The sequence below is a fragment of the Saccopteryx leptura genome, chromosome 9 (genome assembly GCF_036850995.1).
Source record: "Saccopteryx leptura isolate mSacLep1 chromosome 9, mSacLep1_pri_phased_curated, whole genome shotgun sequence".
Taxonomy (NCBI): Eukaryota; Metazoa; Chordata; class Mammalia; order Chiroptera; family Emballonuridae; genus Saccopteryx; species Saccopteryx leptura.
The window spans coordinates 22,169,730-22,196,442 of NC_089511.1; the positions used below are offsets into that span (position 1 = coordinate 22,169,730).

At 41.2% G+C, this 26,713-nt stretch overlaps 1 protein-coding gene across 1 annotated transcript in view; it reads left to right on the forward strand.

The window, feature by feature from the left end:
* Window positions 1-314: 314 nt before the first annotated feature.
* Window positions 315-26,713, forward strand: part of PMFBP1 (polyamine modulated factor 1 binding protein 1) — a 53,082-nt gene continuing 26,683 nt past the window's right edge. Inside the window, exons 1-5 of the mRNA XM_066349651.1 lie at window positions 315-374; window positions 2,969-3,040; window positions 8,111-8,274; window positions 14,755-14,995; window positions 24,747-24,965. Coding sequence (XP_066205748.1) covers window positions 366-374; window positions 2,969-3,040; window positions 8,111-8,274; window positions 14,755-14,995; window positions 24,747-24,965 — 705 coding nt within the window. The 5' untranslated portion in view covers window positions 315-365. The remainder of the gene's footprint in view (window positions 375-2,968; window positions 3,041-8,110; window positions 8,275-14,754; window positions 14,996-24,746; window positions 24,966-26,713) is intronic.

The following is a 26,713-nucleotide window of genomic DNA, read 5'->3' on the forward strand; positions in this document are numbered from 1 at the left end:
TGTGAGGCGCAGTTAGTGTTTCTTGGGAATCTGTAAGGTGCTCTGAGTATGGACTGAGTTGACTCGGGAGGCACAAACTTTACTAGATGTTCGGATCAAGGTTTTGTTTTCACTATAATTTTTTTTTCTTTCTAGACACAGCTGTCACCAAGGGAAGGCCTACCGGAAACAGACAGTGGAAGTTTTAAATACAAAAAAGCAGTTCCCTGGGCAAATGCAGCAGAATCCGAGATAACTGATGGAAGAGAAGAGGCATGAGGAAGTTCAGGTCTCAACAAAGGTGCAGGAGACAGCAGCACAGAAGGCAGAGCATAGGGTTTGAGGAGGGAAAAGACCCGAAGTCCTGGGCCCAGACCTCAGTGTGCATGGAGCAGGTGGGAGCCCCTCCCTCTGTGATGAGTTCTCTCCTCTACAAGATATTTGTCCAGCCACACTCCTCAGAGAGCGCTCTGAAGGTTCACGTGATCATTTTAGAAAGCATTTGAGGCTCCCTCAAAGCACTCTTCCTTATCCATCTGGCAAACATTACTGTCAAATGCTTCGAAAATTTATCATATAAGCCTTCTATTCTTTTTTTTTTTTCATCATAAGCACTTCCAAATTGCCCACTGCTGTTGTTAATGACTCACAGGATTCCCACGTTCCTTTCATGGAACACAATTCAGCTCTCTCTTTTCCCTCTCACTTATTTTACTTATTGGAGTCCAATATATTTCCATGCAAATACGAGAGCGTGTGCCTTCCATTTTTCCTTCCAAATACTCTTGGCCCTTGTAACTCCATAGTAGGATGAAACAGTCACAATCTTGGACAGTGGTTTTCTGTCTTTGGGACAAGATTGCATTTGATCTAAGAAGCATCTCCTGACTATCTAGTAGGTCTGCCTATAGAAGAATATTATTCTCAAGGATATATTTATTTCAAGTTTATGTGGTGCTTGAGCCGAGTTCCTATCTTTAGTAAGAAAGAAGCCCGTCAAGGTAGAACATTGAATCAGTAAGCCTGAGCTAGGAAAGACTTAACGGTCATTTACTACCATCCCTCAGTTGGCAGAGGCAGAGGCTCAGAGATATCAGTACCTTTCCCAAAACTACTTTTTGAATTAGGTGTTAAACCAGGTTTAGAAGCTTGGAGGCCTAGAGCCCTCTTTAGTGTTCCCATGTGCCACACTATTTTTAATCTTCTCATTTGCCTAGTGCTATAGATTAAATGTTTGTGTCCCCCCCCAAAAAAAAAAAAATTCATGTGCTGAAATTTTAACCCCAAGGTGATAGTATTAGGAGGTGAGGTCTTTGGGACACGATTAGGTCATGAGGATGGATTCCTCATGAATGAGATTAGCGCTCTTATAAAACAGACCTCACAGAGCTCCCTTGTCCTTACCACAAGTGTGAAGTTACAGCAAAAAAGGAAAAGAAATAAACAGCCATCACAAACGTGGGTCTCCACCAGGTACCAATTCTACCAGTGGCCGCATCTTGGGCTTCTCAGCCTCCAGAACTATGAGAAAGAAACTTCTGTTGTTTACAATAATCTATGACATTTGATTATAGCAGCCCAACCAGCTAAGACACCTAGCATGGAAGTCATTTGTGATGTTCACCAGTATTTCCTTTGGGGAATAAAGGAAGAAGTGTTAGGCATAGCCATGTGACTTGTTTTGGCCAATGAAACAGAAGCAGAAATGAAGTGCGTCACTTCCACTTTAAGAACCTGTATGTGATCCACCAAGTTCCCATTCCACTGCCATGGCAACAGGCAACATCCTAGATGATAAAGATTCTACCAGCTGAGGACAATGAAGAGCAGAGTCCCAACTGCCTCATAAAGGACTAGGATGAGTGAAAAATAGACCTTCCTGGTTTTAAACCACTGAGATTTGGGGTTTGTGACTACAGCATCACTAGCCTCTCCCTGCTGGGTAAGTCTGAGCTACATCACTATTCCCATGATGCATTTCTGTGTAAAGACTTAAGAGGATAAACAATGAGGCACATCAGAATACAACCCCATAAAACATTCCAAATTCCATGTCTCACCAGCACTCTTTCTTCCTCTTGGCTTATATTAGGGGTGGGGGATGTGTTTTCTTACAGAGAATGAGTATTTTGATAGCTTCTCATTCTTAGAACTATTCTGCAGGTAAGTGCCTGGTGGAAATTTCCTCTAGTCTATGAGTTAAAAACATGATGAATTAGATTATTTTATTAAGCTCAATGCATTATGACCTCAAATGCATCATCCTGTACTTACACACATACATGTGTAAAAATCTTTGGCTTTCTTTGAAACTTTTTATCTGAATATTCATAGCACTTTATGTTTTCTGACTTTACAAGCACTAATATTATGGTAACTTGATGCTTAAATCACATCATCAGATATTTCTGATTTATAAATTAGTCGAAGCTCCTTGCGGAGCAGTAAGGGAGCCTGTGTGACATTGGGTAAATCACTTAGCCTCTCTGGGCTTCAGTTTCCTCCTCTGTAAAATAGAGATAGTAATAGTATCTACCCCCATACCATGAGAATAAAGTTGGGTTGTGCACATTCTGTTTGGTTCATAATTAGTGCACAATTTTACCTATGTCTGAGCCCTAGAGTACTTAGAAATCTAGAAGGTAAGATCATTTCAGACCTTTTGCTTTCCAAGAAAGATGAATTTAGAACTATTTAGTGGTGGGTTGTTTTTGTTTTTTGGGTTCTCATTTTGTTTTTTTGTTTTGGGGGGTGTTTTTTTTTTTGTTTTTTTTTTCTTTTGGAAAAGATGTAAAATCATGGTCATCTTTCTGGTGAAGGTTTTAACACTTTTGGAAACACAAACAGATGGGTAAGCAAGTCAGTTTTGCTAGCAGTTCGGGAAATTTTTCTGAACTCCCTGCTGAGAGCACAGGTCCAGATGGGAAAAATCTTTAAAGGGCTGGACTCATTTATACTTTTTCCATCTTAAATTTTTATACTTTTCCAGGCTTATAACGAAGCTCAGAAAATGATAAAACTTAAAGGAGAATTGAGAGGTGCCAAGGAAACGAAAGATGAGGTAAGGCTTCTGACTCCTCTGCTCCCGTGGAGTTGAACCTTTGTTACAAGGGACTGCTTTTCAAGGTTCGTGATTCAAAAGTCTGTAATTAACATCCGAAAATATCACAGCCAGCAGTGGGCAGCAGGCACAGCATTAAAGAAGAGCTAGGGGGTCTGAGTCCACATCTAACTGCAGTATGACACTGGGCATGTGGCACACCCTCTCAGAGCTCCCTCTGCCTTACCTACAAAATATGAGTGATGAGCACCTGGTTCCCAGGCTTGCTATAAAGGATGAAGTGAAATGTTGCGTGTAATACACTAGTGCTTGAGACAGAGAAAGAACTTAAAAAATATTAACCATTGTTGCCAACATTCTCTCTTGATCTGGAATGATACGGAAATGCAGTGTTCTGATTAGCCCAACATTTTGGTCAGATGGTGTTTGTGTAGTAGTCCCTGACTTGTTCCAGAAGGGGTATGTTTCAGTTAGTCTAGGGTTGTTCCACGTGACATGTGCTTTTTAACAGACCTCCTACCAAGAGGTGAGCAGCTCCTAAAAGAGGTGTCTCGGCTCCTTTCCTGCTGGATTGCTAGAGGGAGTCGTACAGTTTCGCTGCGAGTTCTTCAGGGAACAAGAATCTGGTATGAGTTTTCTAGAAGGGCATTCCTTAAGTCCAGCGGATATCTGTGGGCGCCTTCAGTGTGCCAGGCGTTGTTCTAGGGGCTTGGGGATAAAGCACGGGACAAAATACCCAGTGATCCCTGTTCTCACGGAGCTTACCTTCGAGTGAAAGAATTTCTCCGAGGACATGATGGAGAAGGGCATGTGGCTGTAAAAACTGCCCATATTCCACGGGCGGCTAACCTCTGCCGTATAACCATGTGTACCCTGAACCATAGACTTTATACAGTGTGCCAATTTTTAAAGAATTTGGAACTCGATAAAATATACTCTTTCTTCACTATGTGAACATAATTGGTTCCAAAATTTCTGCTCACAGACAAAACCTTGTATAAGTGCCTATTAATTCCCATCACAAGTAGTCAAAAACTGCAAAGTTCCTATAGGTGGAAAAGCAAACTCAGGAATCAAATTAGTAATATCAGTAAACAGTGTTTGAAATTACTGTGGGTAACTGTAAACTCTATTATTACACAAGTAAAATGTATACATTCCTGAAGCAAGGTTAGTTTTTAAGGTTTTCATGCTTTTTAAAAACATAATTCTCACTATAAACTTACATATGTTGAGTGGGAATGGTGGTTAAAGTAGTTTTTTCATTATTTGTTGAAATTTTGTCATTATCTTCAAAGAAGATAATTTCCCAAAGATGATGACCTTTATGGTGTTGTTGGTTAACCCCAAAATTACTCTGGAAACTTCCACCCAACCTTTCTTGTTGTCTCAAGTGCCAGATGCCTGGGAATGCTGTCATCTTGAGCCTTCAAAATGCTCATGGGATTTGAGAGTGCTAATGAATCACAAACTTTAGTTTAACATCAACATCCCCCCCCCCCAAAGAGCGTGACTGTTGGTCAATTCTCTGAAGCCTAGAGCAAAATTTCTTCCATCTTTTGAAATGTATGTTCAAGAAGGCATGCCTTTTGAAAAATGATCCATTGAATTAATACAGAAAATCTGCTTCAGTAAATAACCTATTTCCCCAGGTAACTGTTGTGAGTATATTAGCAACAGTAGCATCAGCACTCACCATTTTGCCTGTGATTGGATGATGTCACATGCCTGCAAGCAGAGTGACCAGGTTCCAACCTTGTATAAGTAAAACCGGGAATCTAAGTGCATGGCTTATGCAAGTGAAAACTTAACCTAGCATCAGAGGCCATCAGTAATGACTTCAGGTCTAGGACAGGATCAGATAGTGCCTGGGAGTCAGCATTACGACTCTCAGTTCATCTTCTGCCCTAGTACTGGTTACCGAGCTTTGATTGATGAAATGTCAGATTAAATCAATTCTTACTACATACTGATACTCAAAGGGCGTCGGCCTGGAATTTAGCCTTCATAAAGTAGATAGGATTAGAAATAGTGTACAGTGACCTCTGTGCAAGATATTAGCAAGAAATTAGGTTTACCGGAACCTCAGAAACACTTGCCTTTCTGGAGTTCGGAGGTGAGCACAGCCTCTTCTTACAATTCCTGCGGTAAAAAATTATACGTGATTCAAGGAAATCACTTTATTGCTCTCCCAGCATTTCCACTCCTGTTCTGATGAATAAAAAAAACCCCTGTACAATTGGCCTTTATGAGCGAATGCTTGGATTTTGATTTCAAAAGTAAATTTCATTTGACATCCAGCAAAACATATTTGTTATTCAACTGGTTTAGGGAGTCCTCAAAGAAAGATTATTTATTACAAAACTCTTGTGTCATGAATGAAGAAATTGCCTCAGAGACTCTGAGTCGATGCTAATGTCCAAATTAGATGAGATCATTGACATTAAAGATCTAATTCTAAAGTCCTGGTCACACAACAAAAGTGGGCCTGCAGGCCTTCAGCTTCGAGGACATCCAAAATCTGGAAGAAGAAGGGATTTTTTTACTATACTGAAAGAGAGGGGGCATTTAACTTATAACCTGGAGAGGTTCACAGTATACTGCACTGGTCCTTTGTTAATGAGTCCACAGTGTGCTGGGCTTCACATGGCACATTTTGGTGACAAGGTCCCCACTGTAAGATGCGTGTATTCAGCATCTAGGCGAGAGTACAGGGCATTCTGCACGTCTATAGGGCAGGCCTTGTATACCTCCTAATCTTCTCATAGATGCCAAAGCAAGGTAGGCCCGGGGCAGGAGGGGAGGACAGCGCTAGGGCCTCCCTCACCAATGAGCCTCTGTATCCTCCTGCCACCGCGGCAGCCCGGACAGAAGGGACTTAGAGCCCTGGGGTCACCCTGCTGCTCCTTGTGGGTCAAGGATTTTGTTTTCTAGTTAGAGAACACTGTCTGTACACTACTTTTTTTTTTTTTAATTTAGAAGTTAAACTTAACGGGGTGACATTGGTCCATAAGAATGCATAGGTTTCAGGTAAACATCTTCATAGCATTTCAACTGTTGATTGTGTTGTGTGCCCATCACCCAAAATCAAATCATTTTCCGTCTGTACACTGCTTTTTTATTTTTTATTTTTTTTATTTTTTTTTTTTTAGCTGCTCTACACATATTCTCTTAAAAGAGTCCCTGGTAATTGTCTTAATGGTAATTACATGCTTGGGGCAGTTTGACATCCACTGTTATTTTTCTGAAAGTGAAGAACAAGGGACAGGAGGAAGAGAGAGAGTTTTGAGATAATGAAATCCTTTTAATGACAGAGCCATGCCGTTAACCTAATTAAACTGTGAAGTGGTAAAAAAAAAAAAAAAAAAAAAAAAATTTTAAGTCCAGGTACTAAATGGAAATGAAGAAATAAATCAGCTGAGACAGCAGCACTTCTGGGAAACCTTCTGAGTTCCGAATACTCTGACATTGCCGTGTCCGACCCCTGTGGTTATTCTCTGGTCCCCCTCAGCCTTGTGCAGAGGTCTCTCAGACTGACCTCTCCAGTGAGGCTTGATTTATGACGTCCATACGAGGCCTCCAGCTCCCCTGGGGATGTGTGTTATGGAGCTCATATATTTAGGAAGCCAGAGCAGTTGGGGGGTTATGGTGACAAGAGTGTTGGCTATTGGGTCGGGAGAGCAGAACTCTCCTCATTCTGCTGCTCACCAGCTATGGGACCTTGTTGTTTAGATCACGGTCCATTTCTTTGCACCCATAGCTTCTGTGTGCTTTTGCACCTGCGACTCTCTTAGAAGAATTGCCCTTAAGTGGTTGGGGTCACTTTGCTCATAAGAGCAGAGAGCTGGAAGTCCTTGGGCGCTTACCTCCCATGGGGCCGCCCTCAGCCATTGACTGGCTGATGCTGAGTCTGATAGCCCAACTTTGAGTGCATCTAATCAGGACAGACTCTGAGGTGTAACTTGCACTTCAGAGTTCCCTGTGGAATCGGGCTAAAAGCTACTGCCTGCAGGACTCCATCTGAAATCCTGCCCTTGCCTGGTTTCTTCCCCTTCTCTGTCCTGCCTCCCCACTTCCTTGCCGATTGCTCTTGGGAGTGTTTCTTTAATAGGTGCCATGAACCCTAGCCTAAGAGCCTGCTTTGAGTAACCTAACATAAAACAGTTACCTACCGTAAAAGCTCCAGCCTCGGTTCCAACATCTACAACTCAGAGGTGGGAGGTAGTGCCTGTCCTCATGAGTGTTCTGAATAGTCAGCACAGTTAGGACTAAAGCCCTGGACAGGGTCACAAAGGGCTACTTCCTAATGTCTTTTCACACTGATGCCAGCCACCCACAACACTGGGAGGGAGTCAAAGGTGGCGCCCTAGTGTAATGGAGCACCGACCGGACCGCTTACCACCGCTCCACAGCCCCGCCCCCACTGAGGCTGCCGTGCTTCCGCTCGCTAATAGCGAACTCGACCAGTAATTTCCATTCTGAACTGGCAATAATTAACTAACCTTTATTTACTTGTATTCAAAGGCAGCGATCATAACCAGCTCAGGGGTTTTACTTTTATTCCCATTGGTGTATAACTCCAAGGAAAAAGTACTCGTTTTACGGGTGAGGGAGGTCTTTCGGTTTAGTGGGTAGAAGAGACAGTTAAGAGACTTCAGAATCCACATCAACTCCATAACTGATTCCCTAGTCTTGACAAGTTCACTTGACATCTCAATATGTTCATTTCATCGGTGGCAGAACCATTAATATTTATAGACAATCCACGAGGTTGCCTGGAATTATTCTAGGCACTGACTTTCTCTTGAAAAACAGGGGAAGTGTCTGTGATGCACCCATGGTAGTGGGCGAAGATTAATTAAATAAGTCATTGCCTGAATAATGAGGAGCACTCAGACACCTCAGAAAATGGAGAATGTGTAAATGTTACACGGAATGAGTAATAACAGCAAAAGGGTAGGTGGACAAATTTCCAGCAAATTTAAAGTCTCTGTCAACCAGCTAAGTGAACAAGAGTAAGCATTATCCTGATGGTTTATAATTGATGCTTCTGTTTTTCTGACTGTCTAGGGTAGGGGAAGAGACAGAGAAGTGAGCAGCCTGAACAGCAAACTCTTGAGCCTGCAAGTTGACATCAAGAATCTACACGATGTTTGCAAGAGACAGGGGAAGACCTTGCAGGAGAGTCAGCTCTGCGCGGAGGAGGCGATGATGGACAGCAGCCACGTAAGGGCGTCAGCAGCTGCTGCCACCTCTGCTCTCTCGGCTTCCACTCTGTGCCCTTGGGCAGGGACAATAATAGAAATTCTTCCACGCGAGCAATGAGAAAGAATTAAGCACATCCCCCACCCCGCCCAGTTCTCTCTCCCCCGCGCGTGTGCGCGGCACGCAGGCCGTCCTGCCCTCAGGACTTTCAGTCTAGCTGTCTCCAAGGTCATCTACATCGGAGACTCCGTCTCTTCCTTATCTGGCCTTTCACACCTGGGTTTGCAGCACCTGTGGCCCTTGCCCTGAAAAGCTCATAGTTATAGAAGGAGAGCAGCATCTCCTAATGGATCTTGGACAACCTTTCTAGTTAAAATAAGGCCCCTTCCACCTGCTCAGAAGTGTCGCTGCTCACCAGGGCAGCAGGGGCTTTTTTTTTTTTATCTTCGACAAAGAAATAGTTTAAATTTTTTTTTTACATTTAATATTATTTTGAATTAGTTTTAGGTGTACAGCATAGTGGTTTGAGTATGTAATCATATACTTTACGAAGTGTCTTCCCTCACCCCAGATTTCCAGTGCCCAGCCGGCACCATCAGTACTTACTACCATGTTATTGACTGCATTTCTGACACTGGACTTTCCGTCCCCGTCGCTGCTCTGTAACTACCGACCTGTCCTGCTCAATCCCGTCACCTTGCGCAGCCAGCCCCCAGCCCCGCTCCCCTCTGGCCGCCATCCGGCTGTCCTCTGCCTCTCTGTCTCGGTTTTGTTTGTTCATTTATAATGTTCTTTAGATTTTACATATAAGTGAAATCATACGGTGTTTGTCTTTCTCTGACTGACTTATTTTACTCACCATAATGCCCTCGAAGTCCATCCATGCTGTTGCAAATGGTAAGATTTTATTCATGTTATGGTTGAGTAATATACCCCTGCTTTTTCATCCACTTGTCCGCTGATGGGCACCTGAGCTGCTTCCAGATCTTGGCTCTTGTAAATAACACTGCAATGAACATAGGGGTGCATATAGTCTTTCAAATTAGTGTTTTGGGTTTCTTTGGATATATACTCAGAAGTAGAATTGCTGGGTCATAAGCAGTTTCATTTTTAATTTTTTGAGATAGTTCCATACTGCTTTCCATAGTAACTGTACCAGTCTGCTTTCCCACCGGCAGTGCATGAGGGTTCTCTTTTCTCTACATCCTCGCCAACACTTGTTTATTGACTCATTGATGATAGCCGTTCTCACTGTGGTTTTAATTTGCATTTTTCTGATGATTAGTGACATTGACCATCTTTTCATATGTTATTGGCCATTCTTATGTCTTCTTTGGAGAAGTATCTATTCAAGTCCTTTACCCACTTTTTTTTTTTTTTTTTTGAGAGAAAGAGAGAGGAAGGGAGAGAGATAGAGCATCAACTCGTAGTTGCATCACTTTAGTTGTTCATCAATTGCTTCTTATACATCCCTTGACTGAGGGGCTCAAGCCAAGCCAGTGGCCCCTTGCTCAAGCCAGTGACCTTAGGCTCAAGCTAGCAACCTTGGGCTTCAACACAGTGGCTTTGGGGCTTAAGCCAGCGAGCACTGGATCATGTTGATGATCCCACACTCAAGCCAGTGACCTCACAGTCAAGCTGGCAATCCTGTGCTCAAGCCAGATGAGCCCATGCTCAAACCAGCAACCTCCGGGTTTCAAACCCGGGACCTCAGTGTCCCAGGTCGATGCTCTATCCACTGCACCACCACTGGTCAGGCTTTTGCCCACTTTTTATTTGGATTTTGAATATTAACCCCTTATCAGATATATCTTTGGAGAATATGTTCTCCTAGTCAGTGGGTTGTTTTTTCATTTTGTTCATGGCTTTCTTTGTTATGCAAAAATGTTTTAGTTTAATGTAGTCCTGTGTGTTTATTTTTTCTTTTGTTTCCCTTGCCCAAGTAGATATTTCAGAAACAATAAGAGAAATGCTCAAGATTTTACTGTCTTCATTTTCTTCTAGGATTGTCACGGTTCTAGTCTTACAGATAAGTCTTTATTCTGATTTGAGTTTATTTGTACATGTGGTATAAGAAGGTGGTATAGTTTCATATTTTTTATGCATGTATCTGTCCAATTTTCCCAACACCATTTGTTGAATAGACTACCTTTATCTCATTATATGTTCTTGCCTCCTTTGTCAAATATTAATTGACCATATAGGCATGGGTTCATTTCTGGGCTCTCTATTCTGTTTCATTGATTTTTGTGTCGGTTTTTATGCCAGGACCATACTGTTTTGATTACTCTGGTCTCGTAGTATAGTTTGATATCAGGTAGCATGATTTCTCCAACTCTGTTCTGCTTTCTCAAGATTGCTGTGGCTATTTGGAATTTTTTATGGTTTGGATTATTTGGTCTAAGTCTGCAACATACATCGTTGGTATGTTTTAGCAGGTGCTCTTTATTGCTGCGCCTGCAGCTCTCCACCTGCAGCTTCTCTTCTTGATGCAGAAACCCAATCATAGGATGAGCTGAAGTGCAAGAGTTAATGCCTCTAGAAGCCCTCAGTGACTGATGGGGAGATGGGGGATTATATAACCTATCTTCCTTGCGCCTCAGTCAGAAATCATTCCAGGCATGCCCTTTTCTCTGTCCCCAAGTTCCTCAGTGGGACCCAGCACCAGCTGCCTGCAGTGGTAACTAGCCTGATAACACACCCTTTCACAGTTTCCTTCCCTTCCTGTCTTACTTTCCCATTCCACTACCTGAGTTTCCTAAGATCATCTCCCACATAAACTACTACCTGACACACGGGGCTTGCTTCCAGCGATGCCCAAGCCAAGCCACTCAGTAACACTGGTCCTACACGGGTGTGAACAGAAAGACCCCTGGCACGGTCCTCTTTCTTGAGATTGCGGTTTTGAACTAATACTTATCTGTCGCCTAAGCAATTCATTTCAATCCGAGTTTTTCTCTCTTTGGGAACTCTCACATTGAGTCCTTAGCCAGTCTCTAAATTTATCCACACAAGTTAGGGGGCCAGCTGGAAAATATTTTCCCAAGCTCTCTAAAAACTGTGGGTTTCCAAGAATTCCGTACTTTGCAGTCTTCATTTCCGTTTAGGGATTTGAGTTCTTGGCAACCATGAAGCAGGTACTGGTTGCACAGACCTGTTGCTGGACCCCCAACTTAGCTTCTTAGCTGCTGTGTAAGCAACCACCGTCTTCTTCAACATTTGTGGCCAGAGATCTGGCCTCTCTTAATTGTGTCTGCTAGAGTTCTCCCAGTACTTACCACCTCCCTATAAAAACCACAAATTGTTTCTCTGTAATGCCCTAAAAATGCTACCAACAAAGCAATTTGACCTTATCTTACTGAGCATTGCTGTTCTTTCCCCAGTAATTCACAAACATAGAAAAATCCATTGGTTTTCCTAAATGGATTTCAGGAAGAATATTATCATAATTTACTTCTTTGTAAATATTAATGTTTCAGAATATTTTCACCATTGCTGTCACAAGTTTATTTATTCCCCAACTCAGGGAAAGCCATGTGGCTGATAAATACCTGGCAACTTGGAAAGGGAAAGATATTAAGTCACATTTTATTATTCTAATTACCCAGAAGGTCTAACAGCTTGAAACAAGCTTTAAAAAGGGCTCTTTTTATCCTAGCACTTAGTGCAGAATTTAAATTGCAGACGACGCATACAAATACACAATTTAATGTAGATTTACACTCATCCACTCAGAAAATCTCTGCAAGATCTGCCTTCTGAGAGGAAATGTAATATGGGAACGGGGTGGGGGGGGGGGGGACTCAAAACTTTCTGCAGTGTTGACTGATACCTAACAGGGATCTGGGGAAACAGCAGGGGGGTCAGAGTTCGGGACCACAGTTATACGAGAAAAGCAAGATATTCCCTCAGATGCTATGTCTAACTAAAGGAGTGGCAGGCCAGGAGTGAGTGGTGAGGGAAGAAAATGACATGGCCTGGAAAATCAAGAAGCCACTGTGTTCTAAAGCCCAGAATAGAGCTGGGACTAAGGTAAAGCAAGGGAGGTGCCCAGGGTGCCACGTTAAGAGGCACTTACTCCTCAGGTGCCAGGCTGGCACTTCCTGGACCCTGAGACTGACAGCCTCCTAGATATTTGCCTATCAGTTGCTTTACTCTCATCTCTACCCAGCCCAGGAATCAAGAGAGTGCCTCATTTAAAGTAAAAGGAGAAGGAAAAAAAAACAACAGAGATGTTGTGATGATGAAAGCTGAAAAGAAAGGGTCACTTTGAACAATTTCCCAGACTTCTCTGGCCCTGGCGGTGGTCTGGGAGAACACCCTGAGATGCGGTAGGGCTCCGCTTGTCACGTTCATCTTTGAAATGTATGGAGGACCTTATTTCTAGCATAAAACTTTTTCAGAAATTTGATTTCTGCAGATAAAAGTAAGTAGTTGAGTATATAAAGTGAGTAGACTCTCAATAAAAATGATCACACAGAGATATCACTTTGAATCACTGGGAATGGGGGGAAAAAATTAAGTGAATATACTAAAGATAATGTGGGATCTGGTATTGGATCCTGGAACAGAAAAAACAAATTAGTTGAAAAACTGATAAAAATCCAAATAAAGTGTTAGTTTAGGTAAGAGTAATCTACTCATGTTCATTTCTTAGTTTGGACAAATGCACTGTGTGGTTCTATAAAATGTGAACATTAGGGGAAAGTGGATGAAAAGTCTATGAGAACTGCCTCACTACATTTGCAATTTTCTAGAAATCTAAAATTATTTCAAAATAGTTTTTTAAGGAAACTAAATAAATAAAAGTGAATCTCTGGTACACAGAGATCACTGATGAGAAGAAGGCCTAAACCACAGTGATGCATCCAAAAGAAATGAATGTAACTTAAACATACCGTTCTGCCTTCAAGAAAGCCTAAGAGATGCAATTTGTAGAAGATCTAAAATGTAACAGATAAACCTATCTAGTGATAAAGCTAAACCAGAGTTACAAGAGAAATACCTCAACACCTCAAAAGAGGGAGAAAGACATTCATGACAATGTCTGGAAAAATATGAGCCTTTCAGTTCTTAAATGAAGAAAAACTATTAGTAAGGATCTGGTTATCAGAGCAACGCCAGCCTGAAACAGAAGAGAATCCGTGAAAACCAGAACAGGGAATAAAATGGTTAAAAAGTATTTTGAAAAGCCAGCGTTAGGCAAATCAGCAGGGCCTTATGACATGCTTCAAAGAGTACTTAAGGAATTGGCAGGTGTTATTACATAGCTGCTAGCGATTATTTTTGAGAACTCAAGAGGATCAAGTCCCTGTAGACTGAAAAAGGGTAAATGAAGTGCTCATCTTTTCTAAAAGGGAAAAAGGACAATCCTCGTAATTATAGACCTGTCAGCTTAACTTCAATATCAGGGAAAATATAGAACTTAACATCAATCAATTAGCATCAACTTGAAAAGCACAGAATATTGGTTGGAAACCCATGTGACTTTTCAAAAGGCAAATCACACCAGGACAATTAATTTCCTTCTGTGATCAAGTAGCCACATAGACAAGGAGGGAGCAATAGTTATAATCTCTTTGACCATAAGTAGGGCTAAAAGGTTGACTAAATATGGAAATAGATTCCCACAGGTGGCCAGTGCCCTCCATCTTTTAAAACAGTTGAGGCCTGGATAAAAATCTACTTACGCATCATGGAAGACCAGATGGCCTCCAGAATTATGTCCAACTCTCAATAGTCATTCTGAGAACTAATCTTATTTCCATAAAATCATTTCCAACTTGCTCCTTTTCTCCAGAACTCAGTTTAAAGGTCAAAGAAGACTCTAATAAACTATCTTCATTAGAAAAAGAAAAAAAAAACCTTAAAAAAAAAAGACAAAGAAGCAACAGGAAATGCATTAATGCCTTTTTAATACTGCTCTTTGGCACACATAAGTGAAATGTAGGCTTAATCCATAGCATGTCATTTTCTATTCATTTAGAATTAAGAAAAATAATCTTTTGAATACTTAAGGATAAATAAGTAGGAATTTAATAGGTCTCAAATAAGTCTAGGCATTTCTCCAAGTCTTTGAAATTTGATTCCTCTAGACTCATAGATAGCTATAGTGAGCAAATGTTTAAAATTCTCATCCAAGAAAACTCTTGTTTCTCTGCATATATGAGCTTTTTTGGATCTTTATAACCAGATAAATTAGGGCAGGTGTTACGTTTGCCCTGTACTAGAAGATTTGAGTGAACTCATCATCTGGCTGGTCCATCAAAGCCAAGAGAAACAGAAGTTTGGAAATTTTTGATAAGGATTTTATTGGGTATTTGCCTCACTAAAATACACCCTTTTGACTTATGTCTACCCCCAAATGTTCACTCTTTTTAGTCCTATCCACATTAAGTATTTATCATGTCTTTTTCCAGTAGCTCTTTACCCCCAGCTTACCTGTATAACAGAGGACTTGGGCTCTAGAGAGCCTCCCCCTTCCTGTGTGTTTGATCTCCACTGCAGAGTAAGAAGCAAGCGTTATCATTCGAGGAATCACAGATGGAGTTTGAGCCCTCTAAACAGCGTCACCTGAGACAACTCCAACAACTCAAGAAAAAGTTGCTGGCCCTTCAACAAGAGCTGGAGTTTCGCACAGAGAAGTTGCAGACTTACTACTGTTCCCTCCTGCAGTATCAGTCCGTCCTCGAGAAGCAGACTTCCGACCTCGTCCTTCTTCACCATCACTGCAAACTGAAAGAAGATGAGGTATAGATAGAATTACTACGGCAATGTCTCATATATCTATGTATCTATAGAGGTCAGGCCAAGCCTCCTAAGAAAGCCAACGTTAGACTGACAGAGGAGAGCTTCGCAACATCTTGAGCAGGTTTTACCAACTTCCCCTCTTTAATTCTTGGTCTTTTTGAAGTAGAGCAGAGGGAAGTAATAGCATAATTGGGTGAGAGTTCCAATATTAATGCATATGGTGTGTGTGGTGCATGAGTTTGTGCACATGTGTGTGTATGATATGTGTGAAGGCTCATCATTTCCATTTTATTATCATTGCAATTTAAATGCAAAAGACTCTAGGTCTCTGAGGGTTATAAAAAAGGCACAAGGTCCATTAAGTGAACCATTTTTAGAAATATCAAGTTAATATAAATTCCTGGCACTGGCATAGTTGATAAGATAACAAGACATCGAGTCTGAACCAGTCATTGAGAAGACCAGATCAGTCATTTTTCAGACTGGAGTTTGAGATCACCTAGACTTAGCTTAACTATATATATTCTGGACATTTATTTCTATTTATGTCCCTGGGTTGTATATTTTAAACCAGAGAATTTTTGTGTAATCCCAAGTAAATTCCAAAGACCAAAGCTACAGAATTTAAACCAGTTGAGCAATGGTGGCACTAGCCGCAGAAAAACCATGGTTCCTAAGTAATGGGACAGGCAGCTTCCCCCAGCATTTCTTTCTTTGCATTTAAAAATAAAATCCAATCACTGTCTTGGATGGTCCTGTTGCTGTGTATGTGTGTGTGTGTGTGTGTGTGTGCGCGCGTGCGCACGCGTGTACACATGCAAGCGTGCACGTGCACATGTGCACACAGACTGTTGCTTAAGGACTAACTCCAGGGGCTTTATTAGGGGCCTTAAACAACATGGAATTTTTTTAAAAGAAACATTATGGCCAGTGAGAATTTGTTAATAAGGGTTAGGTGGGAAAGAAACAGGAAAAGGTTATTCTACAAAATATAATCTGGGACAAAGCTGGGAACATAAATCATGGTTTGATAAAGCTAATGCAGGACCATTGTTAAAACTCACTATAATTTAAACGAGTCTCAACCTGGACAAAGGGACCTTGAATTAGTTGTAATTCTAGTTGGCTGCATATAACAGAAAACAGCCAAGTAATAGTGCTTAAATAAGATACTTTATTTCTATGACATATAGAAGAAGGTCTAAGACTGTCCTGGTAACTGCATGTGTCATCAGGTTCCTAGGATCTTATCTTTTCGCTCCACCATCATCAGTTCAAGGCTTCCTTTTTCTAGGTGGCTGCTGGAGCTCCGATCATCACACCTTTTATCCAAATAATCAGAATGGGGTTTGAGGATGTGGAGAAAAGGCACATGCCTCCCTTTCAAGGATACTTTAAAAGCCCCACCCACTTTCACTTAGATATCAGTGGCCAGAGTTAGTCACATGGCTACAGCTAGGGAGCCTAGGAAATGTACTGTTTTGGTGAGGTGCACTGCGACAGAATAAAGTCAAGGTTCTATTGCTAATGAGGAGGGGAGGAAATGATGCAGCAAGGAGCAGTAGCAGTAGCAGTCTCTGATACAGACCCCAAACCAGGGAAGCACTGAAAAAATTACTTCAGGCATTCTGCCACATTCCCTCAACACTTTATTACACAGAAGCATCAAACTTCTAAGGCCAGGTTTGCCAACAGCAAACACGGAGATGAACTTAAGTAGTTAATTCAGGAGGTAATCTTAGGAAACATGGTGAGAGAATAGGGAAGTAAGTCAAAGAAGGGCAGGAAGCTCATAAAGAAAGTCTATTAAGAAGTTCACTGTTGAGGAGCGGCAAGATGGCGATGGAGTAGGCGAACGTTCCAACTTCCACCTCCAAGAACCAGAGTGGATTACAACTTAATTTTAAGAACAATCATCTGGAAAAACTAACTTTGGGCTAAACCAAGAGGAATCTATAACCAAAGATCAACAAAGAAGCCACACTGACACTGGTAGGAAAAGCAGAAACACGGAGAGAGCTGTCCAGCTCCCAGGAGCGAGCGGCGGCCAGGAGGGACTCACAAGGTGGTGGGGTTTTACCGGAGAGGGGAGGGTCCCCAGGACCGAAGCCCCAGCCTGCAGCCCCGGAGCCTAGAAGAGGTGTACGGACAGTATTTAGCTGCAAAACAAGTCAGTATACTGTTTGCAAGAAAGAGACAGATTTCTCAAACCCAGGATTCGTCTTAAAGGGACCGCACAGAAAATCTCTTTCACAACCACTCACCTGGGGCTCTGGGGGATGGGGAGTGCTGAGAGGACCAGAGTAGCAGGAAGAGAGTGTAATCTAGGAGGTACAGGGAGAAACACTTTGAGAAACAGCCACCCTAACCCCTGGGCTGAGTCACTACCCAAATCTAAAGTGAATATTTTTCCTGGAACCACTAATATCAGCAAAGGGAAGCAGGTCACCAGCCAAATAGAAGCTATCCTGCTACAGTCAGAGCAGAGTTGCTTAGAAGCAGGGAGCCCATCAGGGATACAGTATTGAGTGCTGAGGTCTGAGCTACAGTGCCACCCCCACACTGCTGAGTGCTCGCTGGAGGGTGGAACGTGGGAGCACGGTCCCATCTGTGCGGGCAGAAGCTGGGACCAGCCAAGGCTTGCAGCCCAGATGGGTGAACGCAGTCCTGCCTGCAGAGGCGAGGCAGAAGCCACAGCAACCGCAGTGGTGGGCTGGTGCTGGCAACACCCATGCCTAAACACCTGAGGCGGCAGCAACTGTGGTGGCGGGCCTGCAGATAGACCGCACCTCGGGAACACAAAGCCCACACCCATCGGACTCCTGTGGCCACATCCTTCTGAGGGCTGAAAAGAAAGAAAAATAAAATAAAATAGGTTGTATAGAATGACACCTGAGGCTAAGGGGCAAGCCACATCCAACACCTAACTTAACCCCTGATTTATAGTACTGAGCCCAACAAATAGCCACCAATAAGAGATGGCAGAAAGCAGATCTCAGGGGAACCTGAACATTTAAATGAACATCCCCCAGACCAAAAGTAGATAAAAGCCAGCCTAAGTTGATATTAACAATGGCACCTGGGTTCAGCAGAGGCAGCCACAGGATCTGGATTGCCTGTTGCTCCAAAAGGACAGATAAGGGCCAGTCATAGGCAGTGACCCCCACTGGTCTGCACCAGGATCCAGCCAAGAAGGTCCAGGGAGGGCACAACCAGAGGCCAGATATGGAGAGCATCAGTTCAGGACCTAACAACCCTTGTTAGGGTGACATCTTAAGGAAGGGCTCCTCACACCTGACCCAGTTAAGATATAGAAAACAGAAAAGAAGCTCTACTAGTTAAGGAGACCACAACTCGAACAAGCCTGCAAACCACAAACAGAAACAATGGGGAAGACAGAAGAATATAAGCCATATGAATCAAGAAAAATCTCCAGAAAAAGATCTGGATGAAATGGAAGTAATCAAATTACCCTATGCAGAGTTTAAAATAATGATTGTTAGGATGCTTAAGGATCTCAAAGCTACAATGGATGGACTTAATGAACACCTAAATAAAAAAATTGTAAGCATCAAAAAGGACACTGGAATCATAAAAAACAACCAGACAGAAATGACAAACACAATATCAGAAATGAAGACTACACTAGAAGAAATGAAAAGCAGGCTGGATGAAGCAGAGGATCGAATCAGTGACTTAGAGGACAAGATAGGTGAAAGCACAGAAGCAGAACAGCAAAAAGAAGAGTCTGAGGAAACTCTAAGAGAGCTCTGTGACAACATTAAGAGAAACAATATCCGCATAGTAGGGGTTCCAGAAGGAGAAGAGAAAGAACAAGGGATAGAGAACCTGATTGAAGAAATTATAGCTGAAAATTTCCCTAAATTGATGCAGGAAAGAGTCATACAGGTTCAACAAGAAGAGAGAACCCCATTAAAAAAGAACCCAAAGAGATCTACACTAAGACACATCATAATCAAAATACCAAAGCTAAGATATAAGGAAAGAATTCTAAAAGCTGCAAGAGAAAAACAGGCAATCACCTACAAAGAAGCCCCCATAAGGATGACATCCAACTTTTCAACAGAAACACTTGAGGCCAGAAGGGAATGGCAGGAAATATTCAAAGTAATACAGAACAAGAACCTACAACCAAGACTTCTTTATCCATCAAGGCTATCGTTTAAAATTGAAGGACAAATAAAAAGCTTCCCAGACAAAAAAAAACTCAATAAATCCATCACAACCAAAATAATGCAGCAAGAAATGTTAAGGGGACTGTTGTAGACAGAACAAATCGGGGAAGAAATCTAGTAAAAGAGGAATGTAGATTTAAAGAAAAAAATGGCAATAAACAACTACATATCAATAATAACCTTAAATGTAAGTGGATTAAATGCTCCAATCAAAAGACATAGGGTAGCTGAATGGATAAGAAAACAGGACTTGTACATATGCTGTCTACAGGAGACCCACCTCAAAACAAAAGATACACAGACTGAAAGTAAAAGGATGGAAAAAAATATTTCATGCAAATGGACATCAAAAAAAGCTGGTGTAGCAATACTTATATCTGACAAAATAAACTTTAAAACAAAGACTATAGTAAGGCATAAAGAAAGTCACTGCATAACGATAAAAGGAGCAATCCAACAGGAAGATATAACCATTATAAATATTTATGCACCTAATATAGGAGCACCTAAATATATAAAGCAGACTTTGATGGACATAAAGGGCAAGATCAACAGCAATACTATAATAGTAGGGGATTTCAATATCCCACTAACATCACTGGATAGATCCTCAAGAAAGAAAATTAATAAAGAAACAGGAGAATTAAGGGACACACTAGATCAACTGGATTTAATACATATCTTCAGAACCTTTCACCCTAAAGCAGCAGAATATACATTCTTTTCAAATGCTCACGGTACATTCTCTAGGACAGACCACATGTTATGGCATAAAACAAGCCTCAACAAATTAAGAAGATTGAAATCATTTCAAGTATCTTCTCTGACCACAATGGCATGAAACTAGAAATCAACTACAATAAAAAAACTGGAAAACACTCAAACGCTTGGAAACTAAACAGCATGCTATTAAATAACAAATGGATCAACAATGAGTTTAAGGAAGAAATATAAAATTTCCTTGAAACAAATGAAAATGAGCATACAACAACTCAAAATGTATGGGACACAGCAAAAGCAGTACTGAGAGGGAAGTTCATAGCATTACAGGCATACCTTAAGAAGCTAGAAAGAGCTCAAATAAACAACTTAACCCTGCAACTAAAAGAACTAGAAAAAGAACAGTAAGTAAAGCCCAGAGGAAGTAGAAGGAAGGAAATAATAAAGATCAGAGCAGAAATAAATGACATAGAGGCTAAAAAAAAAATACAGAGGATCAATAAAACCAAGAGCTGTTCTTTGAAAAGGTAAACAAAATTGATGAACCTTTAACCAGACTCACCAAGAAAAAAAGAGAGGACTCAAATAAATAAAATTAGAAATGAGAGTGGAGAAGTAACAACTGACACAGCAGAAATAAAAAGGATTGTAAGAAAAAGCTATGAAGAACTGTATGCCAAAAAATTAGACAACCTTGGTGAAATGGACAAATTTCTTGAAAAATATAATCTCTCAAAAATCAATCTGGAAGAATCAGCACCCATTTATGATCAAAACTCTCAGAAAAGTGGGAATACAGGGAACATACCTCAACATAATAAAGGCCATCTATGACAGACCCACAGCCAATATCATACTCAATGGACAAAAGTTAAAAGTAATCCTCTTAAGATTATGAACAAGGCAGGGGTGCCCCCTTTCACCACTCTTATTCAACATAGTTCTGGAAATCCTAGCCACAGCAATCAGACAAGAAGAAGAAATAAAAGGCATCCAAATTGGAAAAGAAGAAGTAAAACTATCATTATTTGCTGATGATATGATACTGTACATAGAAAACCCTAAAGTTGCAGTAAAAAAAAAAACCACTAGACCTGATAAATGAATTCAGCAAGGTGGCAGGATATAAATTAATACTCAGAAATCAGAGGCATTTTTATACACCAGCAATGATCTGTCTGAAAGAGAAATTTAAAAAACAATCCCCTTCACTATTGCAACAAAAAATAAATAATGTACCTAGGAGTAAATTAAACCAAGGAGGTTAAAGATTTGTACTCAGAAAATTATAAAACATTGATAAAAGAAATCAAGGAAGATACAAACAAGTGGAAGTATATATTGAATATATCTCATGTTCATGGTTAGGAAGAATAAACATCATTAAAATGTCTATATTACCCAAAGCAATTTATAAATTCAACGCAATTTCTATTAAAATACCAATGACATGCTTCAAAGATATAGAACAAATATTCCAAAAATTCATATGGAGCCAAAAAGAACACAAATATCTTAGCAATCTTGAAAAAGAAGAATAAAATGGGTGGTATCTCACTTCCGGATATCAAGTTATACTACAAGGCCATTGTACTCAAAACAGACTGGCGCCTGACCAGGCGGTGGCACAGTGGCTAAAGCGTTGGACTGGGATGCGGAAAGACCCAGGTTCAAGACCCTGAGGTCGCCGGCTTGAGCGCGGGCTCATCTGGCTTGAGCAAAAAGCTCACCAGCTTGGTTGGACCCGGGGTCGCTGACTCGAGCAAGGGGTTAAAGGGGTTACTCGGTAAGACCCGCGGTCAAGGCACATGTGAGAAAGCAATCAATGAACAACTAAGGTGTCACAAGGAAAAGCTGATGATTGATGCTTCTCATCTCTCTCCATTCCTGTCTGTCTATCCCTCTCTCTGACTCTCTCTGTCCCTGTAAAAAAAAAAAAAAAAAAAAAGCCTGACCTGTGGTGGCACAATGGATAAAAGCATCGACCTGGAAATGCTGAAGTCACCAGTTCGAAACCCTGGGCTTGCCTGGTCAAGGTACATATGGGAGTTGATGCTTCCAGCTCCTCCCCCCTTCTCTCTCTCTGTCTCTCCTCTCTCTCTCTCTCTGTCTCTCCCTCTCCTCTCTAAAAAAAAACAAACAAACAAAAAAAAAAAACAGACTGGCATAAGAACAGGCATATAGATCAATGGAACAGAACAGAGAATCCTGAAATAAACCCGCACCTTTATGGACAATTGATATTTGACAAAGGAGGTAAGAGCATACAATGTAGTAAAGACAGTCTCTTTAATAAATGGTGTTGGGAAAATTGGACAGCTACCTGCAAAAAAAAATGAAACTAGACCACCAACTTACACCATTCACAAAAATAAACTCAAAATGGATAAAAGACTTAAATGTAAGTCGTGAAACCATAAGCATCTTAGAAGAAAACATAGGCAGTAAGCTCTCTGACATCACTCACAGCAATATATTTGCTGATTTATCTCCACGGGCAAGGGAAATAAAGGACAGGATAAATAAACGGGACTATATCAAACTAAAAAGCTTTTGCACAGCTAAAGACAATATGAACAAAATAAAAAGACAAACCACACAATGGGAGAACATATTTGACAATAAGTCTGATAAGGGGTTAATAACCAAAATGTATTATATAAAGAACTTGTAAAACTCAACACCAGGAAGATAAACAAGCCAATCAAAAATGGGCAAAAGAAATGAATAGACACTTCTCCAAAGAGGATATACAGATAGCCAATAGGCAGATGAAAAAATGCTCAACATCACTAATCATTAGAGAAATGCAAATTAAAACCACAATGAGATATTACCTCACACTAGTCAGAATGGTGCTTATCAACAAAACAACACAGAATAAGTGCTGGCGAGGATGTGGAGAAAAGGGAACCCTCCTGCACTGCTGGTGGGAATAGAGTGGTGCAGCCACTGTGGAAAACAGTATGGAGATTCTTCACAAAATTAAAAATGGAACCGCCTTTTGATCCAGCCTTCCCACTTTTAGGAATATATCCCAAGAATACCACATCAATGATTCAAAAGAAGAAATGCACCCTCATGTTTATGGCAGCGTTGTTTGCAATAGCCAAGATATGGAAACAGCCCAAGTGTCTGTCAGTGGACGAGTGGATTAAAAAGCAGTGGTACATATACACAGTGGAATAGTATGGGGCCATGAAAAAGAAGGAAATCTTACCTTTTGCAACAACACGGATGGACCTGGAAACTATTATGTTAAGTGAAATAAGCCAGGCAGGGAAAGAAAAATATCATATGACCGCACTCATTTGAGGAATCCAAGGAATAATGTGAACTGAGGAACGGAATAGAGACAGAGGCGGGATCAATGGGTCCAGAGGGACAGTGAACAGAGGGAAAGGGAAGATAGGAAGGGATCAGAAAAGGGAAAAGATTGGTGAAATTATACACACATAACACGGCATTATAGAGAGCAGAAAAGCTAATCCTGGAGGGAAAGGGGGAGGGGGAAAAAGAGGATATTGTGGGGAACATGGGGGGAGGGAGAGATGCATTCAGGGGGACAGTAGAATCTATGTAAACACAATAAATTAAAATTTTAAAAAATTATAATAATAAAAAAAAAAGTTCACTGTTGTAGACACCTGGGGTCTCCACCCTGGAGAACTCTAGGAGACGGTGTGACATATGCCCCAGTCATTAGTTGAGGATTGCACTGAGAGAATTAACTCCGCAGTACTTGTACCCTGCCTTGTCTTACTCCTCTGTTCAGGTGGGCCCCTAGAGCCAGAACATCCCTTAGGCAGAGAGTTGAAGATTCTTGTGCCTGGAATGAATTTAACATGTAAAGGAGTGGTGAGCGCCAAGGGATATGAGCAGGCCACTGACAGCTCCTGTAATTACCATTTAAATATAAAATATCTTTTTTCTCTTCTCCTTACCCAATAAACACCTCAAACTATATGACTCTTTCCTAAGAAGAATCTCAAATGGCAGGCAGCAAGTATAATTAGCTTAGGCCAATAGGACATGTTCTATTCGAATTCTAGGCTGAAGTATTTGAACCAAAGTTCAGCCTTCCTTGGTGATTCTTCTGCTCTTAACTCCTTCCACACATGCACTTCATGCCATAAACTTTGGCTCTCTCCACTATGTCCAGTTGTTTGCTCATTTTAAATCATATCTCTCCAAAACTGTCAAGAGTTTATAAACTCTGAGTGAGGAGCCCATGTCGTATCGGTATGTTTTCCCTCGGCACCCAAGATGTTGCTCATGAGCATTCACTACATATGTCAGTTGGTTCACTAATTAATTGATTAGAAAGAAAAGGAATCTAAATAAGGATTGTACATATCCCAGAGGAAGTTCAGGTCATGTCCCCTCGCGATCTCTAGGGAACGTGGCTGACATGGACCCGTGTGCACAAGGTGCTCTACGTTTTCTAAATTAGACCTCTAGAGAATACCTAGGAGAGACAATACTGGTATTTCAAGCCCTTTTAAAAAAACAGAGCCATACAAATTGATTCCTATTAATCAAGGAACAAGTCTTTATGAAGTTCTTAATGCATGCCAAGCAGAATGGGAAATAGATATGGTCCCTGCCTTTAAGAAGCTTACCAGCTAAATAGGACATCCTTTTTTATTTCTAATCATTAATATTTTGATATTATATATTGTAACTTTTAGAGCTATGCTGGGCCTGTTCTGTGTATCTGTGTTTCTTAAGAGGCGTTAAGATATAAGGCTCCTCTGCATGGAGTCTTATTGCCATATTCTTTCCTCATTAGACACTTCTGTGGGTTCAGTGTGGTTTCCTTCCCATACCAACAGGTGATTCTCTATGAAGAGGAAATTGGAAATCATAATGGGAACACAGGGGGGAAGCTCCATTTGGCACAGGAGCAACTCGCCTTGGCTGGGGACAAGATCGTCTCCCTGGAAAGAAGCTTAAACCTCTACAGGGATAAATACCAGGCTTCCCTAAGCAACATTGAGTTATTGGAGTGCCAAGTGAAGATGGAGGGGGAGCTCAGCGGGATTGTCGGTCAGGTAGGACTTAAACTGGTCTCTCAAACCCCGAGCTCCAGCAAGTGGACAAGCTCCCAGATGGTCCCCGTGACAGTCCCAGCCTCCACCATAAACCCAGACCATCAGCCAGCTGTCATTCCTTCCCCTGGATTGTGTACCCGTCAGCTGTGAACACTCAGCCTTCACATCCTCTTAAAGCTTGTTCCTTAGGAATTTTGAGACCCTTGATCAGTATAAAAAGCCACCACGTCAAACAAGGCAGAAAGTGTACTGCCAAATGAGCTCTCAAATCTTCCATGTCCTCATGAGGGAAGGCTCTAAGGAAGGGTTGTTTAGGTCATAGGACTCATGCAAATCTTGACTTCAGGATCAAACAGGAGGAGAAAGCCATGAAACATGGGAAAGAGAGCCAAAATGCCTGAATTGGTTTTCTTTTTTCAGTTGCTTCTTTAAATTACAGAAGTAATTCAATGATATAGGCTCTCTAGACAGAAGTAGGGAAATTAAATGTGAAAGTCCACTTTCAGCCTCCTCCGCCCCACTCTTCCCCTAGGCAATCACGTGAATAATGCTTGGGGAATCTTCCCCGGCCTTTTGCTGTACAGTTATATACACAAATAGTTAGGATTTTCTTTTTCTATAAATGGGTCACTTTATAAATGGGATTCTACAACTTGCTTTTTAAATGTATCTTAATTTCTTTTTAGTTACTACCTTGTATTCTATAGTATCTATACCATCTACTGACTGGTTAGCCTATTACAAATAAGCTACAAGGCACATCCTCATTTCTGTGGAGTCATTTCCAGAAGTGGGATTGCTAGGCCAAAGGATATGCTTATTTTTAATGTTTAAAGAGACTTATAAATTGCATACCAAAGAGGTCCTACCAGTTTTACTGATAAGAATTGAGGGAATTTATTTTCCCATATTCTGTATATTTCTTAATATTTTTAAGCTGTGCTAAACTAATATATGAAAGAAAGACAGGTATTCTCATTATCATTTTTATTTCCTTTAATTCTAATAATTCTAATAATTGTGGATTGGCTTCTCCAGAAAGCACACTCCGAGACGGATTAGCAGGCTGGGATTTTTAGAGAGAGTTCTTGGTATGAACACCTGTGAAACAGAGGGGACAAAGCAGAGCTGGGCAGAGAGAAAAGCTGAGCTATGATGCAGTCCCCACAAAGGCCTCAGCCAGCTCCACGGGAAGCTCTGGGGCTGGACGGACCTTCAGAGTGGTCCGAAATGGGGGAGAAGGGAGCTGGCCTTGATACCTCCCTGTTGATCAGTTATTGGACGTGAGCTGTCTCCAGGGAGAGGCATGACCTTGGGAAAAAGTTTTCTCCTGCCCAGGTAATCCCCAATTAGGGCTGACAGCTAAGGGCTGTCTTAGGGCGGCACCCTAGGAGCTGGAGCTGTAACTCCTTCACTGCTGAAGGCAGTTTGGGAGACCCATCACAGTGCACACCACCCTAATGACGTTGTTAACACTGTTTATGTGCTTCTCTTGTTTATCAATTACTTGTTTAAATCCTTAATCTACTGTTAGTGGGTTGTTAGTCCTTTTTGTATTGATTCATAAGAGCTTCTTAATATATTATAGGTTAACATGCTTTATTACACGTATTAAAAATATTTTCTCCCCGTTTGTACTTCATACTTTTCACCCAGTTTCATTTTATTAATAGAATTTTTCACCATACAGACATTTTTAATTTGTATGGACTTGAAACTCTCAATCCTTCTTCATAGCTTCTAGATTT